Genomic DNA, 16,226 nt, shown 5'->3' with positions numbered 1-16,226 from the left:
AATCTCCTCCTCCTCTGGAGAGCTGGGCACAGCTGGGTAAGGAAGTTTAGGAAGATTTATTCCCCCACTCCCCCCTAAAATGGGATATTGAGATGCATTATGATTATTTTCATCTTCCTCTAAATTATCAAGGCTCTCATAGCTCTAGAAAGTTGTGTCTGTGGTTTTTACTGGAAATGTTTACATTCCTTGAATGATGGTGAAATTTATTTCTGTTCACATAAGGCATAAAAACCTCATTTAAATCCCATGTAGGCTCTGTTTGGAGAATGTCTGACACTCTGCCTTTCCCTGGCTCTCAGCAGCAGGAGAAGTTTCCCACTGGGTCTGTGTAAGCCACACTTGAAAGCTTGTCCTTGGGTTTTGATGTGTGATATCCTTGGCAGCCGTTAGCTACCTGCCTGATAGATCTGGAAATTGCACTAATTTAGAGTCTTCAGAAATCTCTGCAAGAAAAATACAGATTAGCAGTATGTGTGTTTCCCAGTCAGCTAAAGGGGTTGATGTCATCTGATATGATATATGACATATGTTCCCTTATGTTACCTTCCTGTTTGAAACCTGAAGCTGAAAGCCCTAGGGGATAAAATTGTTGATTAGATTAATTGTAGATTACAAAAAATATTAATAAAATGAAGGTATCTATTAAAAAAAAAACCAAACCAAAACAGCCAACAACAACAAAAAACCCCAACAACATCTAAGGGACTTTCAGAGCTGCTGGGTGTGAAGATGATCAGCCAGCCACATTTTCCTGGATGTGGTATCCTTCCATTTCTCTCACCCTTTCAACAATCACGTGAAAGTGATGGAATTTGAAAACTTCAGACATTTGTCTGGAATTTCTGAATATTTCACAGTCTGGTCAAAGGACCAGCTCTTATTTCCAGACATCTTGCATCTCACAGTCACTGAGAACGTGTAGCTTGTCTATGTCCTGTGTGTGTGCATAGATTTCTGTCCAGGAAGGTCAGGATGGAGGTCTGGGAACCTGTGCTAGATGAGCAACTGATGATCTACCAAAGGTGTCTGTGATACCAGAGACTCTCTACTTGACTTCCTCAAGATTTTAGACTCTCCAGACTTCCTGGGACAGCCAGGAAGATTGCCTGGTAAAGCAAGAGTCTCACAGATGATAATTTGGTAGCAATTAGATCTTATGGTCTGTGAAACAGATGGGTCAGGTGCTGCAGATTGTGCAACTGATTGGAATCTGAAGAATTTTGGCTAATATTTGCAATGGGTGTTTACCCTGTGATAAGAAACAGGTCATTCCCAAACATGTACATGACATAATGTTGGTAGGTTGGTCACGGTGTTTGCTTTGCATTTCACACACTTCTCGTTCTCGTTGCTCGGCGAAGAGTTGGACGTTGCAGTTTGAGATGGATTAGGAGCTGTGTTTCCCCTTTTTATTTCCATGGAGCCTTTTGTTTAAACAGGGCAGTTCTACAGAAATGGATCCAGGAGAGTTTTCCACACGCCAGCACGTTAGCAGGGTGTTGCCTTCATCTCTGGAGTGTTTTTGGGGAGAAATCCTGTTTGATTTGCCAAAGTTGCAGTTCCTCACCCATAAACACCAATAGCCCAGTCTCAAAAGAAGGTTTGAACTCTGCATGTGTTTATGAAGGAAAATGCACATTCTTGCTTCTCTGATGGCAAGGTTGTGTTGGTAATTAACTCTATCCCAGCAAAACCAGGCCAGTAAGCGTTAAGGGAACTGCACCAGTATGGAAATGTACAGCATGGCTGTGTTCAGTGCCAGGGGCTGATTTTCCTGGGTTGCTGGGGATAAATCAGAGGCTTGGAAAAAAAAAAAGCAAACCAACCTGTGTTTCAGATGGGTGACACTTTGGGCAAGCATTGTATAAACTGCCTGGATTAACTAGCAGCACCCAATACAGTCTAAATGAGGTCAAACAAGAGCAAACTGTAAGTAGAAGAAAACTTGCCCTTAAAAGATGGGTAACTTGGTAATTGGCTGCAGTCTCGAGTCACTGGTTTTCCTCTGCACAGAGTTAATTTGCCAGAGACATGAGGCTTTGACCTACTAAGTTGGTTACAAGGAATTAAAGATTGTGCAATGCAAACCACTGTTCCCTAGAATGAAGAGGTTGTGACTGGTGTTTTATCAGTGGTCTGTGAGGGACTGGAGACTTCACCAGGACTCAAACCTGCACTGAATGCTTGGGGACTGGATTTGATAGATGTTTGGGTGAAGACGTTTTCATGCAAGAGCTGGTACCTGAGCTGAGCAAACACACAGCGCGGGCTGTAACAATGTGAATTTCCTGGCACTGCCTTGCCACTACTATATATATATATTTTTCCTATTACTACTATGGTGGAAATGTGAAACAGATCTTGTTTTGAGACATAAGACATTGTTATTTTAGCCCAGAGACAGCCCAGCCTGGTGTACACAACGTCCTGTGTCGTCTGGGTTTTGTTCTTCCTCGGCTGTCAGCCTGTTGTGAAGCTTTAGACAAGTCCTGTTCCCTACGGAGTCCCTGCTTCTCTTCCACACTTCCACACTAAGTGGATGGAAGTCAAGTTAGCCTTAAAAAAACCACACCAAAAAACCCAGCAAAAAACCCCCAACCAACCACCACCACCAACAACAAAAAAATCCCCACAAAAACCAAAACCAAAGCACACCACCAAAACTTTGGACCTTAATAGGTTGTTAGTGGCTTTATTTCTTCCTTGGGCATGGAGTTAATACACTTCCCTTCATCTTCTGATGTTCTTGGCTCTGATATATTTTTAATCTCATGTTTTTCTTTTTGCTTACAGAAGTTTACAATGAAAATATTGCAACCCTGTCTGGAACGTGCATGTTGTATTACAGCCTTGCCAGGGCGTTTCTAAGACCCAGAGCCGGTGTAGTCCACGAGGGTGCTCTACCTCCTACCTGCTGAGGAGAACAAGAACATCATTGTTAATAATGTCAGTTGAGTTTTAAGTACATTAATATTTTTCTTTTCCATGTGACAGAGAAGGCATTTTTCACATAATTCTTCAAATACATTGAGATCAACGATTCTGCTTCCAGTGTTTAGGAAACATCTTCCCCAAGAGAAGTAGGACAGGTTTTCCTGAAGATACCGTGTTTCAGTATCGTATTATTTAATTTTTAGCAGAGACTTCAGGAGAACAGTATATTATTTCAGTCCTGACAATTTTTCAGTCACTTCAAGGATGTGAAATTGCAAACTTGCTCTTCAGCAAAACAGATACGCAAAATGTGAGCCATGGCAAGAGTGGGACCAGAGGGCAGCCAGTGCAGGGGGAAGTTCTCTTGCTTATCCAACACTTCTCCATGGAGCAGGAGAGGCTGCAGGTATCTGAGAGACTGCACAGCAGGAACAGACGGAGGAGGGAATGTCCTGTGAGCTGCAATGTCCTCCTGTACCTGGTGCAAACAGGGACTCAGCGCTTGCTGCTGCTGTTTCCAACCCAGATGTTCATATCTTCTAAGATATAGAAATTGTATTTCCTATTATTTCTGGTATCATCACAAAAACCTGAGACAAAAATTCTTCACTCTGTTGCTGACCTCACTGTAAATCATGAACAGACAGCTAGAAATAATGGGGGAAAAGAGATCTTGGAAAACACTGGATAGGAAACCAGGAGAGTACTTTCATTGATACCCATAACTCAAAGCCCAACTGTTATTTGAATTCTACACATAGCTGTGAAAAGTTAGAGCCAAATTCTGGCTGTAAATCAGGGCAGCTCTATTAACTCCAGTGGAACGGTGCCAGCACATCCCAGACAGAGTCTTGGCTGGGTCTATTAATAGCAACAGTCGAGAAATGGAGCTGCCTGGAGAAGTTCCACTGGAACAAAAAATTTTGATTAAAATACCGGAGATAAGAATGACAGAGGAATCTGCCTTCTGGTTCTCTCAGGAATGTGGCTGTCACAGGGTTTGATCCTGTGCACCTCCCAGCACCTCCAGACAGCACCGAGCTCAGCGAGACCCAGCAGTCACTGCCCTGGCCCAGGTTTTCAGGTGCAGTCTGTTCGCTTAGATAACGTACCAGCGGCGTGACAGCGACTGTGGTACAGTCTGATTCTGCATTTAGTGTCAGGGCAACCAGTCTCTCAGCTGCTTTTCTTTCTCTGTAGCTTCAGAAATCCCCAAGTTTTCCTTTCACCAGATATCTAAGGTTTTTATTGCTTTAAATTCTGCAGTACACCATGGTGAAAAGGATGGGGAATGTCATCATCAGCCATTGATGCTTCATGTCTCCTCTGTGCCCATGTTATTCAGGGACAGACAATTAAATTTCACAGCTGCATTTTTAGATAATCTCTAAAGAGAGAGAACTTCTCCAGGCGTCCTTGAGTCGGTTTCTTATTGAAATTTCAAAAAAAAAAAAGCCCAGCAGAAATTCCCCCTGTGCCGTGTTATACTGTTTTCATTTCCCAGAAACTAGTTAATTTTTTTACTGTGCCCCACCAGTCCAAGTTTCCTTTGTAGATTAACTTGTGTATTTTGGCTCCTGTCCATCTCTTCCTTTGGCTCAAAATGAATGATACCAGGACTGGCTTTGAAATAAGGCAGGAATGGGAAGTTTTTTTGATTAAACAGCAACATCACCCCTGAAACCTCTGTCTCTGTCAGCTTTATGAGGCCCCAGTGCAGAAGTATGGTATTGGGAATGGCAGATTAAAAGTCTGGTGAGTTCAACCTTTCTGAAGAAAAGAGACAAGGAATATTCTGGTAGGATTTGGAAATGGTTTGCATCTCCTCAGAGGAATTGTCACATGGAGCAGCTTGTCACCAAAGGCTTTCAAGACTGTTTCCTTTCTTTTAATAATTAATCAGTCTTTAGAACTGATTTAAATGAGAATTACTAAACCAGGTCACTAGCTTGTGAGGTTCAGCCTTTTGTTAGGGGTTTGCATTACCTGTGAGCAGGTCAGAGGGGTTTGAAGGTGGTTGAGGGGGTCACACTGGTAGAAGGTGATCACCTCCTGCGTGTCTCCTGTTGGCCTATTAAGCAGGCTCCTTGTAGAGAGCTCGTTTGTTGAGCTAAACCCGCGTGCATCATGTATAACAGTCAGAGACTAAATGCCAAGTGCTGCTGATAAACACAGGCTGCTTCTAGACTCTGCAAAAACTGTGTATTGGGTGTATGGGAACTCTAGGCTGGTGCTTTTTCTAGTCCATTTGTAGGGGAGTTCTTGGCATCAGCCAGAAAAATATTTGTCTGCCTTTTAAAAATCTATAATTTGTTACTGTCAGCAGAATCTCTCATCGGGATTCTCTGTCAATCTCTCATCAAGTCACTTTCTATAAGCTTCTGGGAAAGGTTTGCCAGGTTTTTGAGCACAGCTGGAAATGGCGTGGAAGCTCATTTTGGTCATGAAATAAAGTCTGGTCTGGTTCTTGCTTCTCTGAGAAACAAAGGAAGCCTTTAAGGAGGGGGGAGAAGGCTGATAAGATTGATTACAATAATGATTTCTTCCTATTTGATAATTCTTCTGGGTTAATCTGTGCACTGCTTGTTTAGTGCAGTTGTCCATCGGGCACTGATGTGTCCATCTCACTGTCCATGTGTTCGTATTTCTGTGTGAGATTGTTCTGAAAGGGAACCTGGAGGCACTGGTGGGGTTTGGGGCACGCTGTGTGTAATGTCACTGCAGTTGCAAACCCCCAGGTTGTTTAGATCAGGGCTGCATCCATCTGAATGAGAGCTGGGCACTGATCCACGCCTGTAAGCCTTTTTGGAAGCACAACTCTAAGTCACTTTGAAACTTAAACCAGCCAGGTGTGTGTTATATTGAAACGCCTCCAGGATTAGGCAGCATCTGAGTTGGGATTTTCAGCCTCTCAGATTTATTTCTAGGCAGACTCAGAAGCTAGTTTTGAATCTGGCCCTTGATATTTTGCAATCATAATGAGAGAGCACCTTCTCATTGGATGTATAGTCTTTTAGATTTGATGAAGATCTAGAGGACTCTTGTTATTAAAGGCTTAGTTGCTCTGCTTGTGATGGAGGAAATGATCTTTCCCAGATACTGATAATTACTGAAGCCAGAAATTTACTTTTAGTAAATTTCTGGCTTCAGTAATTATCAGTATCTTTCAGTAAAATTATCTTTCAGTAAAAATGAAAGATCATTTACTTTTAGTAAATTTCTAAGTACTGTTTTCAAGTTCTCACTGCCTGATCTCCCCAACTGCAGTCGGAATCCTCCCACTGAGTCTTTTTCGTGTTTCTCTTTCTTTTTAGGATCCTCTAGATATTATTGGAATGTGATTACAGAGAAAAACCTGCTTTTCTAACAACTCGGTTGTGGACATTTAACCAGACTTTGATTTCTGGAAATGCTACTACATGGCTTCATCCAGGAATGAGGCAGAAGGATGGACTTGCAGGCAAGGGGACAGAGTTGGAGAGCTGGTAGAGCCCGTGACCTCTCCTGAAAATGGTAATTGTCTTTCACCAGTGAAGTTTATTGGCAGCATAGATCATCTCTTGCACCTCCCTGGAAGAGCAGACTCTGCTTACAGCTCTTTCTCAGGGGGATCAAATGTCCCAGAGTGTCCCACCTCATCGTGCTATGGTGAAAGCTGCTGTTTGCCCCCAGAGCAGGTACCCTACATGGACTCGGGATACGTAAGAGGTATTTATAACCTCAGTGCAGCCAGCTCTGACCTCAGCTGCCTCCATCCACACCAGGCACCAGACCTGAGCATCCAGAATAACCCTCACAGCACCGGTGTCACTGAACGCTGTGCAAGCACTCCTACCCGAGGGACTTTAAATCAGGGGCCGCTGCCTCTGGCTGCACCTCCACCTTCTCCTCCCACGCGACTCGATAGCTATAAAGTCACGAGACACCTTGAAAACTCCAGAGGGAGATGCAGCTCTGGAAGTCACAGTGAGTGTAGTGTGCATCCAGCTCCTCGTGTGCAGGACAATCACCTGGCAGATAGGGATGTACCGTGGAGTCAACCCAGGGATGATGTTACTGAGCAAGATATAGTTGCTGCTGGGAGAAAGACTCTGGAAACCAAGGACATTTATGCTTCTGATTCTGCAAATGAGGTATCTATATCAAAAATTCAGGGGTTAAAGATGGAGGAAAATGGAGAGTGGAGTCCATCCCAACAGCCTGTAAAGAGAAACAATCCAAATATTTTCAGCAGACCTTCTTCATTCATTTTTCAAGAATATTTAAAGACAGACTCTGTGGCCAATGTCCCTAAAATACTTTCTGCTTATAATTCAGTTCATGCTTCTAAAATTGCTGAAGAGATGAAGTCCAGGTCCTGTCACCCAGTGCCTACCAACCCTAGCACTGTTAATGATAGACAAGAAGACAAACAGTGTCCCTGTGGTGTACGTAAGCCACCCCTCAGAGAAGCAGATCTGCAAAGCTCAGTGCCAGAACCCAGCCAACACTGCCCACTCCGTGCCGAGTTGTGTTCAGACTTGGATCAAGATGTGTTTGAGGACAGTTGTGGCTTCAAATATATGGAGAATGCTCTTGTAAGTAAAAATGCTTCCAGGAAACTGAACAGTTGTGCAGATGAAAAGCAGTGTTATGATTCTGAAGGAAAAACTGGGAGTGATGTTAGGGAACCACTCCTGAATCAGCAAACCCAGATGCAGAGATCATCACTGTCCTGCAGCTATGATGCTGGAGAAGCTGAGCACCCTCGCTGTGCAGAGGTGGATCAAGGAAATAGGCAGTGCTATGATAATATTAACCAAATGTCTTTGTTCAGACCAAAGGAAGATCCCACATCTCGATTTTTACATGAAGTCAAGAAAGAAAACCAGGCTAACAGCAGCAGTCCTGACCCTAGCAGGCATTTAGAAGAAGAGGAACCTCCTGTTCAGAAATACCAACCTGAGTTTCAAAAACAGCTCATAAGACAGCCTGGGGATGATCTTGCTGGTGAACAAATAACCAGGCAGATGACTCCCATGCTTTACTACCTTTCTGGTGGGAAAACCACCGATGTCCTGCACCACAACAAGCTCACCCCGTGTCAAGAGAACTCCAGGAGCTCACCAATGGAATTTCCAGGGAGCAGCTACTCTGCCTCAGCGCGGTGTCTGGAGATACCAAGGGAAAGCAACCGGCTTCAAAGGACCAGCGACCACCATCAGTGCAGTGCTGATGATCTCCTGCTCCAGAGTGAAGATCTCATTCTTGGGAGTCCTGCTTCCCCCACGGATGAGAGTTTCAACAACGACTATAGAGAGAAACTTAAAGTGGCTCAGAAAAAGGTCCTGAGAGAAACCTCCTTTAAAAGAAAAGACTTACAGATGAGTTTGCCCGTTAGACTCAGGCAGAAACCCTCTAAAAGACCTTCAATTGAACACCTTAGGTCTTTCTCTTTATCCAGTGCCAGCGAGGGGGCTCAACCTGTTCCGTGTTCTCCTTCTCAGCTAGAATCCTTGGAAAGTTTCAGGAGAGATGAAGACATTAAGCAGCCACAAACAGGTCGGACAGGGGGAAGGAAAAGGGTAACAAAGGAGCAAAAGAAACTCTGTTACTCTGAACCTGAGAAACTGGATCAGCTGGCAAACAGGGAAGTATCGTGGAGTCAAGTCAGGGATGAAATCACTGAGCAAGATATAGTGGCAGCTAGGAGGAAGACTCTGGAAAACAGAGGGAGAGCACTTTCCAGTTCAAGTATCTCCAAGACGGAGCTGAAACAAATCCAGCATACTGCACTTCTGGAATACATGGAGAGGAAGATTAATCAAAGACCAGGGAGTTCACATCACCCCCCGCTGCATAAACCGCCCCTGCAGAAGAGGCTGCCGCACCCCAGGTGGCCTCCTGGCAAGGTTTGCAATCCAAACGGGACCAGGAAGGTGCAAAACAATGAGGTTTTCTGCCAAGTTTTCTCTGAAGAAAAATCACTAGATGTTTTTCCTCCTTTGGCTTTTGTTCCCCCGCTGAGTGTGACCAGCCGGCGTGATCCCAGCTCTGCCGCTGCTGGTACAGCGACCTCAAAGCACGACCCGTCTCCCCGTGAAGCAGATGGGAGCTGCACTGGCAAGTGTGCATCTGCTGAAAGTCTCCCACAGTCAGACCCTCCTGTGTCAGGAAGAGCTCGTGAGAGATCAAAATCGACTCCTACTTCCACACAGGTAAGAAAGATACGAAAATACTAATTATTGTTTGAGTCCAACTTATGACTGTCTCCCTGTTCTGGAGAATTGTGGGACTATTCGCATGAAGAACCGTTGAATGTCACGAACGAGGAGTTCAGACTTGAGTTTTTATTTTATTTTTATTTTTTTTAGCAGCTATGGAGGAGAAGCCACATTTGCTCAGTCTATAGGAGATGCTGTGTAGCTGTTTGAAAGCAAAATGTGTGCAGGGTGATGCTGTTCCTGTTTCAGCAGCCACTGCTGTTAACTACAGCAGCTTCATTAGAGCACTACTCCAGAAAGGTTATTAATAGAGAGATTTTTATAAATGACCAACCTTTTTGGCTCCTGAATCTGAAAGACAGTAGCTGTCAAAATTGTTGTCAAGAAGAATAAAGAAAATAAAAGGGTCAGAAGACAAATAATTGAATATGCTACTAAAATTATCCAACTGGAGAGGCTGACAAACTTCCACCACTGCTGCCTCTTGTCTGAATCGTTACGAGTGTCAATGAGAGTATATATTTTACTGCTACCTGTTCTCTGGTTTTCTAGGAAAAAGAGATGGATACTACCTAGAAAGAGCTTAACAGCAGTTTCCTTAATAAAAGGAGATAGGCAAACTCAAAAATGAAAACCTTGGTGAATCTACTCAGAGATCTAGTGTTGGCTTTTATTTCTGGGGATAACAAATATGGGAGTAAAATTAAACAGCTGCCTAGTCTGAAAATGCTGGTAATCCCATTGTATCATAGACTGGTTTGGGTTGGAAGGGACCTTAAAGCTCATCCAGTTCCAACCCCCCTGCCATCAGCAGGGACACCTTCCACTAGACCAGGTTGTTCAAAGCATCAGCCAACCTGGCCTTGAACACTTCCAGGGAGGAGCAGCCACAGCTTCTCTGGGCAACCTGGGACACTGTCTCACCACCCTCACAGTGAAGAACTTCTTCCTAATATCTAATCTAAACCTCCCCTCTTTCAGCTTAAACCCATTTCCCCTTGTCTTGTCATTAACTGCCCTTATGAAAAGTCCCTCCCCAGCTTTCTTGTAGCCCCTTCAGGTACTGGGAGGTCTCTAGAAGGTCTCCCTGGAGCCTTCTCATCTCCAGGCTGAACAGCCCCAACTCTCTCAGCCTGTCATTGTGTTGTTTTCATTTCCAGGACACGTACAGATGTGGTGCAGTGGAACCATCTCAGCCTTGGGAGAGCTGTCTTGTCACCCCCAGGTAAGGTTGTGCCTGGATAGAGCCCGTGTCCGAGATGTGTGAACTCCAACAGCAGCCCCAGTTGTCTGCTTCTGTCCCTGTGCCTTGGGATCCTTCGTTGGCTCTATGGGAATATTCATCCATGATGCTGTTTGTTTCATTTTGGGACAGTCTTTAAAATAGTTTCTATGGTGTGGAGCACAAGTGGAAAATGCAGAGTGAACCTGAGCTGCTGTCCTCCAGATCTCTGAGATCACAGCTCCCTCATCTGAGCTCCGGCAAAAACAGCATCTGCAGCAGCTCCGATATGCCCAGTCTTGAAAAATATGTGTGCTCAGAGAGTGGTGTGATGGGGTTTTGGGGGTGGTTTCTTTAAAAGAAAACCAAACAGTTCTGTGGCGTTTACACATAGCTAACTGGAAAGTTTGTATGTCAACTCTCGATATTTGTTTTGCTTGTTTGAGGAGCATCAGAGGGGAAAAAGATCCGAGCTCTGCCTCAACAAGGCAGTGATGCTGGTGCTTGTGTACTAACAGGATTTCCACTGTTTCAGTCGTTCAGAAAGATCCAAAGGGTTTCTGGAGGCTTGATTATCTTAGAGGAAAAAAAAAAATATATTTTTAGTAAGACTTCAAAGATTTTCTTAACTTTCCTAGCTTAGCTAAGAGGTTTAGCACGTCAGCATGAATGTCACTGGAAGTTCTGGACAGAACAGTAACATCATAAACATGGTAGCTCTGTAATATGTAATAAGTAATGAAAAGATGAGAAATCTAGAATTAGTTTCATTAGTAATTAATGTAGATGATTGTCTTTGGGAAACAGCTGTAAGTACAGCTTTCATTCTGTTACTGCTGTATCTCATTCTTTCTCGTTGTTTTCCTCCACAAGAAAGTGCTGTTGTACTGGGGTAGAAAATCCAGACTAGACTGGGCATGTTCCCAGTGTTAATGGCTCAAATAAAAGTTCCAGTTGGGACCAGCAGGAAGAGTAAACTGTGATCATGACAAAAAATAATAATAATAATAAAATCTATTGTAGAGGGAGTGTCTCAAATAAAAGGAAGTGTCTTCTTTCTTATAGTTCCCATGATCCTGAGAAAGATGGATGTGAGAATCACAAATATAAAAGCAGTGAGATAATTGGACATGCGTGTTGTGAGGATACTGAGGAGCTGACTCCTGAAACCTCTGTTCCTAGCCCAAGAAGTGGAAGCAAGGAAGATGCTCAAGTGGAGGAGGAACGCAGAACTGAACCTCTGAACAGCAACACTTTAATAAAGAGTCCAGAGCAGCAGCCTGCAGCTCCTCAGGAGCAAGTGACGTCCTGCCACACCGCGTTAGCACAGCCTCAGCAAGGAGACAGAGACACAGCCAGAGGTTTAGTTGCAGAGGACATGTCCATGCACAACAGCCAAGATGATATTGTCCCCGAGAGAGAGCCAGGTCTGCCCAAAAGGAGATTGTGGTCTCCTGACGACCAGCGGTACGAGGAACTTGCTATGGAGATCATTGCCAAAGACAATTCTCTGGTTGATATTCTCATGCCTCATCCTGTTAGAAGAACTGCTTTAGACCTGATGGAGGGTCTTTTTCCTGTTGACATTTCCAGGCTGGATAAATCACACAGAAAAAAGGGAGACGTGTGGCATGCAGAGGAGAGTGAGTAAGTAGACAAAACCAATTGTCTGGTATTTTAAGCTATTTTAGCATATGAATATCATGTATATACCAGTAGTAAGATGACTTGAGCATATTGTTTTTGTTTCTATAGCAAAATATTTTAGCTTTCTGATTTACACATCAAGAAATATTTGTGGCTATGGATATATGACAGAAGAAATGCAGTTCAATGATACCTTATTAAAAGGGACTGTGACAAACCTAGGCTGCAAATCTTTGGCTTTGTATCTTTTAAAAAATTAGAAAAATTGCTGTTGTGAGAAGAGTGATTCTGAAGTCAAAATGGTTCAAACCACAGACACAATGTTTGAGAACAAAACTCTGAGCGTTTGCCACAGGTATTTATTTTCTGTTCCAATAGCAGGAAAAGTACTAGAGACGCAACAGGAGAATGTCCTGAATCAGAACACGATGCCAAGCAAAGGAGTGAACATCCTACCTCTAAGGGAAAACAAGTCCTCAACAGGAGCAGAGACAGCACAGATGACCTAGATGACATCACGTCTAAAAAAGTAGGTAGACGGCCATCAGAGGAAGTGTTCCTTCACCATGACAAAGTAGTTATTATTAATTTTATGTGTATTAAAGTGGATAGTTTTATTAATTACTTTTATCCCAGGAATAATGTTTCACAGATAACTTTGAACACATTTTTTCCAGTAGATAAAGTCCTGGCAAATTGATATATCAATCATAAATGGTGGTGTTTAAATCCTGCCTGGTTTGATCCAGATCTCTCCTCCCACATACTTCTCCTCAGCAGGTCATCAGGCATGGGCTGTACCTGGGACAAGCACGCAGGGTTGGTTCTACATTTCCTTGCAAGGCCAGCTCCTGTGCAGCAGCTGACTCACAATTTCACACTCAGACCTGGTCTCAAAATCTGTGCAATTCATTATAACTGCCCAAGGAAGTTGTAGATGCCCCCTCCCTGGAAGTGTTGAAGGCCAGGTTGGATGAGGCTTTGAGCAACCTGGTCTAGTGGAAGGTGTCCCTGCTGATGGCAGGGGGGTTGGAACTGGGTGAGCTTTAAGGTCCCTCCCAACCCAAACCATTCTATGATTAAAACTGGCAGCCTAGATGAGAAATATTTTTTACTCTGAGGGAACTGGCAGCAGTTTCTGTGCAGTACAGTGCCCTACTAATTCCCGTACGTCCAGGGGATGGAGGTGGCTTGGACGCAGCTGGACTACGATAGAAATACAGCAGCTTGGAAGGGCAATATGTGGCTTTGAAGAATTAGATAATTTTATTTTTCCTGTAGAAACCTGGCTGTGCTCCATCCCAGATAATGACAGTCTGCCTTCCTGAGACTCCTTCTGCTGCGTATGTGGTGATGTTTTTTGGTACCTGTTCACGGTGGCATTGGCTGATTTCCAAAAAAGCTGATGGAGTTCTCCCATTCTGATCTCGGGGCCTTTTCCCATATCAACATTTCTGTATCTCATAGCCTCCTCTGCTTGCTTGGCTGCACAGGCCCCGTGGCTGGCTGGAGTCACCCCTGGAACTGACTTTTTCTGTGTGCATTAGAAATGAAATTCCACTCAGTTCTTGTAAAGCTTGGTAATGGAGCTGTGACTTCCTGCTCATGTCTCGGAGCACAACCGTGTGTAATCACGTTGTAATCTTTATTGTAGTTCACTCTGACTGATGGGAAGCTCTTTAAGCCAGGGATTATATCACCAGTTAAGGCGATTACTGGTAATTTGCTTTTCCGAATTTAAGAATTAAGTATAGCTTAGAAAATCTTTCTTTTTTTTTTTTTTTTTTCTCTTTTTCTTTCCCAGAGCTTAAAATTATTTTAAAAGTCAAAAATTTGGCAAAGACCAGGTGAGGAAAATCCATTCTCTAGAAATGCTATGGATTCTTTTGGTAATAAGTTTTCTGTTTTTTGGTTTTTGGGGTTTTTTTTCCCCTTTGCAGCTGGAACTGATCTCCAGCCTCCGGTCAAAGCTGCAGACCCTGTGGGAGGAAAGGGAGCTCGTCCTCTCTGAAGCCAGGGAGTGTGCTGAGCAAGGCGAGGAGCTGGAGGCAATGGTGCGGGACGTCTGCAAGCCCAACGAGTTTGAACGCTACATGATGTTCATCGGTGACCTGGAGAAGGTTGTCAGCCTCTTGCTCTGCCTCTCCAGCCGCCTTGCCCGAGTCCAAAATGCCATGAAGAGGGTCGATGGCAACACAGATGCTGAGGAGAAGGTGGGTGACAAGCAAGCAGGGTATTTAATTTGTTTTGGTCTCTTGTTTCCAGGCAGGGCTCTGCTCACCTCATTTGTCTGACAGCTCTGAACCAAAGTTGTCAATGATAAGTGAATCCCAACCAGCTGTCACCCAGGCAGTGCTGGTCTGTGTCTCCACTGTGGTGTGGACCACAGGTTCAGTGCTGGAGAACAGAAGCACCAAGTGAGCTCTGCAGCTGGGTGCTGGGGTGGCAGCAGCAGCAAAGCTCCGAGAGGGTCCAAACTTGGTGGCCTTTGCACCCTTGGGCTGGTCCCCGTGGAATAGCTCCAAACCTGGCTTCATGGGGGTTCTTGTTGTCTTGTGTTGTGGGTTTTTGTTGTTGTTGTTTTATTCCTACCAGTAATTTCAATGTGGTAATTCCTACCTTTGAAATCACATTTCAGTTCATGGGCTTGTCTTAGCTGTAGTGAGCAGGAAGAAGATGTGGTTGTAACTTGAGATACAATTCCCTGTAGTTTAACTCAACTAGCCAGTTTTGCTGGAAAGTTAGGAATTGTCTCATGTCACCAGGAAATCTTTTCAAGTCTGAAAAGTCTTTTTTTCTTTTTTTTTTTTTTTTTTTGCTAGAGGAGACAAGCCAAATGTATCCCAGGAATGATGCTTTCCTGCTGCTCTTACAGCTTTTAGACATGTTTCTATCAATACAATACCTGCTGCTATCTCTTATTGGGAAATTAGAAAAGCACAGAGTCAGACAAGCTGGGATTTCCTTGAGCTGCTGCTGCTGACCTGTAGCTGTAGAGGTTTTTCATAGTTCACATGTGGCACCAAGAACATCCTGCCATGTAGTGTGATCCGGAGAATCAGGATCTACCTGCTCCACAATGTCAGTCCTGTGAACATTAGTAATTTTGAGAGATATCTCACAATGACTTTGGGCCAACAGACTTTCTGGTTGGCGAGAGGGCTGTTGTTTCTTTAGTGTTATGTTTGTATTCTTTGTAGTAAAAATACATTAAAATGATTTATTCAAGAATTTGAATAACGTGCTCAGTAAAGGCTTGGTTAGGAGCCAGCATTTTCACAATGATCTCCCAGTCACTGCAATTGGTCAGCAAAACCAGCACTCTCCATCTTTGACTCCATTTTTAGGGTGTTGATGGTGACTGTTGCTCAGGACAGTTGATGGTCCTGAAACCGGACATTTTCTAGCAGTCCTGTCCCTGTGAAAATCATTACAGCTGACAGAGAATTAGCAAAAATGTGAAAGGTATTAAAATCCTGTAGAACAAGCAAGGTTTGATTCTTGTAGATTTGATAAACAGGAGCCTTTGATGAACAGTTTCTGTCTGCATCAAAGTTACTTTATCACATGGACCTTTTAATAGAGGCCACACTACCTTTTTCATGTGACATTGGTGCTCTGGCCACACACAATTTGCCATATACAAAGACATGTGCCTTAAAGAACTTCTAATTGAATGAAAATGGATACAGAACAGTTTAAAATTACCAGAATATTAAGTATATTGACTTTTTTTTCCTGAGGGCAGCATGGAAGTGAGCCTTGATGGGGTTTACTGGGTGTCTTTACCTCACAAGCCACAAGATTGAGTAATTCAATCATGAAAAAACTCATGTGGAACACCAAGCCCACAAGAGGAAGTAATTAAACTAAATCGACTGTGGCTTCCAAATGAAGATCTAGAGTCTGCCAGGCATGATGAGTTTTCATAGTGTGCTGCTTTGTTTTTCTCATTCCATTAGCAATCGCTGAACGAACGGCACAAGCTTTTGTCTAGACAGCGGGAAGACGCAAAAGACCTGAAAGAGAATCTAGACCGTAGGGAGAGAGTGGTCTCTGGTATCCTTGCCAAATACCTGACTGAGCAGCAGCTCCAGGACTACCGACGCTTCGTTCAAGTCAAGACCTCCTTGCTGATTGAACAGAAGGACCTTGAAGAGCAGATTAAGTTTTTCAAAGAACAGTTAGAAAATCTGGAGAAGAGCATCCCCCTCTAA

The 16,226-nt window shown here is 43.7% G+C and overlaps 1 protein-coding gene across 1 annotated transcript; it reads left to right on the top strand.

The window, feature by feature from the left end:
- The first annotated feature begins 6,356 nt into the window (after nucleotides 1-6,356).
- LOC104533022 (protein Shroom1) lies at nucleotides 6,357-16,226 on the top strand. Its single transcript, XM_010178377.1, has 6 exons — nucleotides 6,357-9,134; nucleotides 10,301-10,365; nucleotides 11,428-12,009; nucleotides 12,388-12,538; nucleotides 13,950-14,222; nucleotides 15,972-16,226. The coding sequence occupies exons 1-6, from the start codon at nucleotides 6,357-6,359 to the stop codon at nucleotides 16,224-16,226; spliced, it is 4,104 nt and encodes a 1,367-aa protein (XP_010176679.1).

This window comes from Antrostomus carolinensis, unplaced genomic scaffold (assembly GCF_000700745.2).
Source record: "Antrostomus carolinensis isolate BGI_N321 unplaced genomic scaffold, ASM70074v2 scaffold28331, whole genome shotgun sequence".
In the NCBI taxonomy this organism is placed as follows: domain Eukaryota; kingdom Metazoa; phylum Chordata; class Aves; order Caprimulgiformes; family Caprimulgidae; genus Antrostomus; species Antrostomus carolinensis.
The sequence above is the reverse complement of the archived record's forward strand: the minus strand, read 5'-3'. Positions and strand labels throughout refer to the sequence as shown.

Coding starts and splice junctions, on each gene's coding strand:
- LOC104533022 (XM_010178377.1), top strand. CDS start 6,357: ATGGCTTCATCCAGGAATGAGGCAGAAGGATGGACTTGCAGGCAAGGG. Junction 9,135..10,300: donor CGACTCCTACTTCCACACAG/GTAAGAAAGATA, acceptor TTTCATTTCCAG/GACACGTACAGATGTGGTGC. Junction 10,366..11,427: donor AGCTGTCTTGTCACCCCCAG/GTAAGGTTGTGC, acceptor TCTTTCTTATAG/TTCCCATGATCCTGAGAAAG.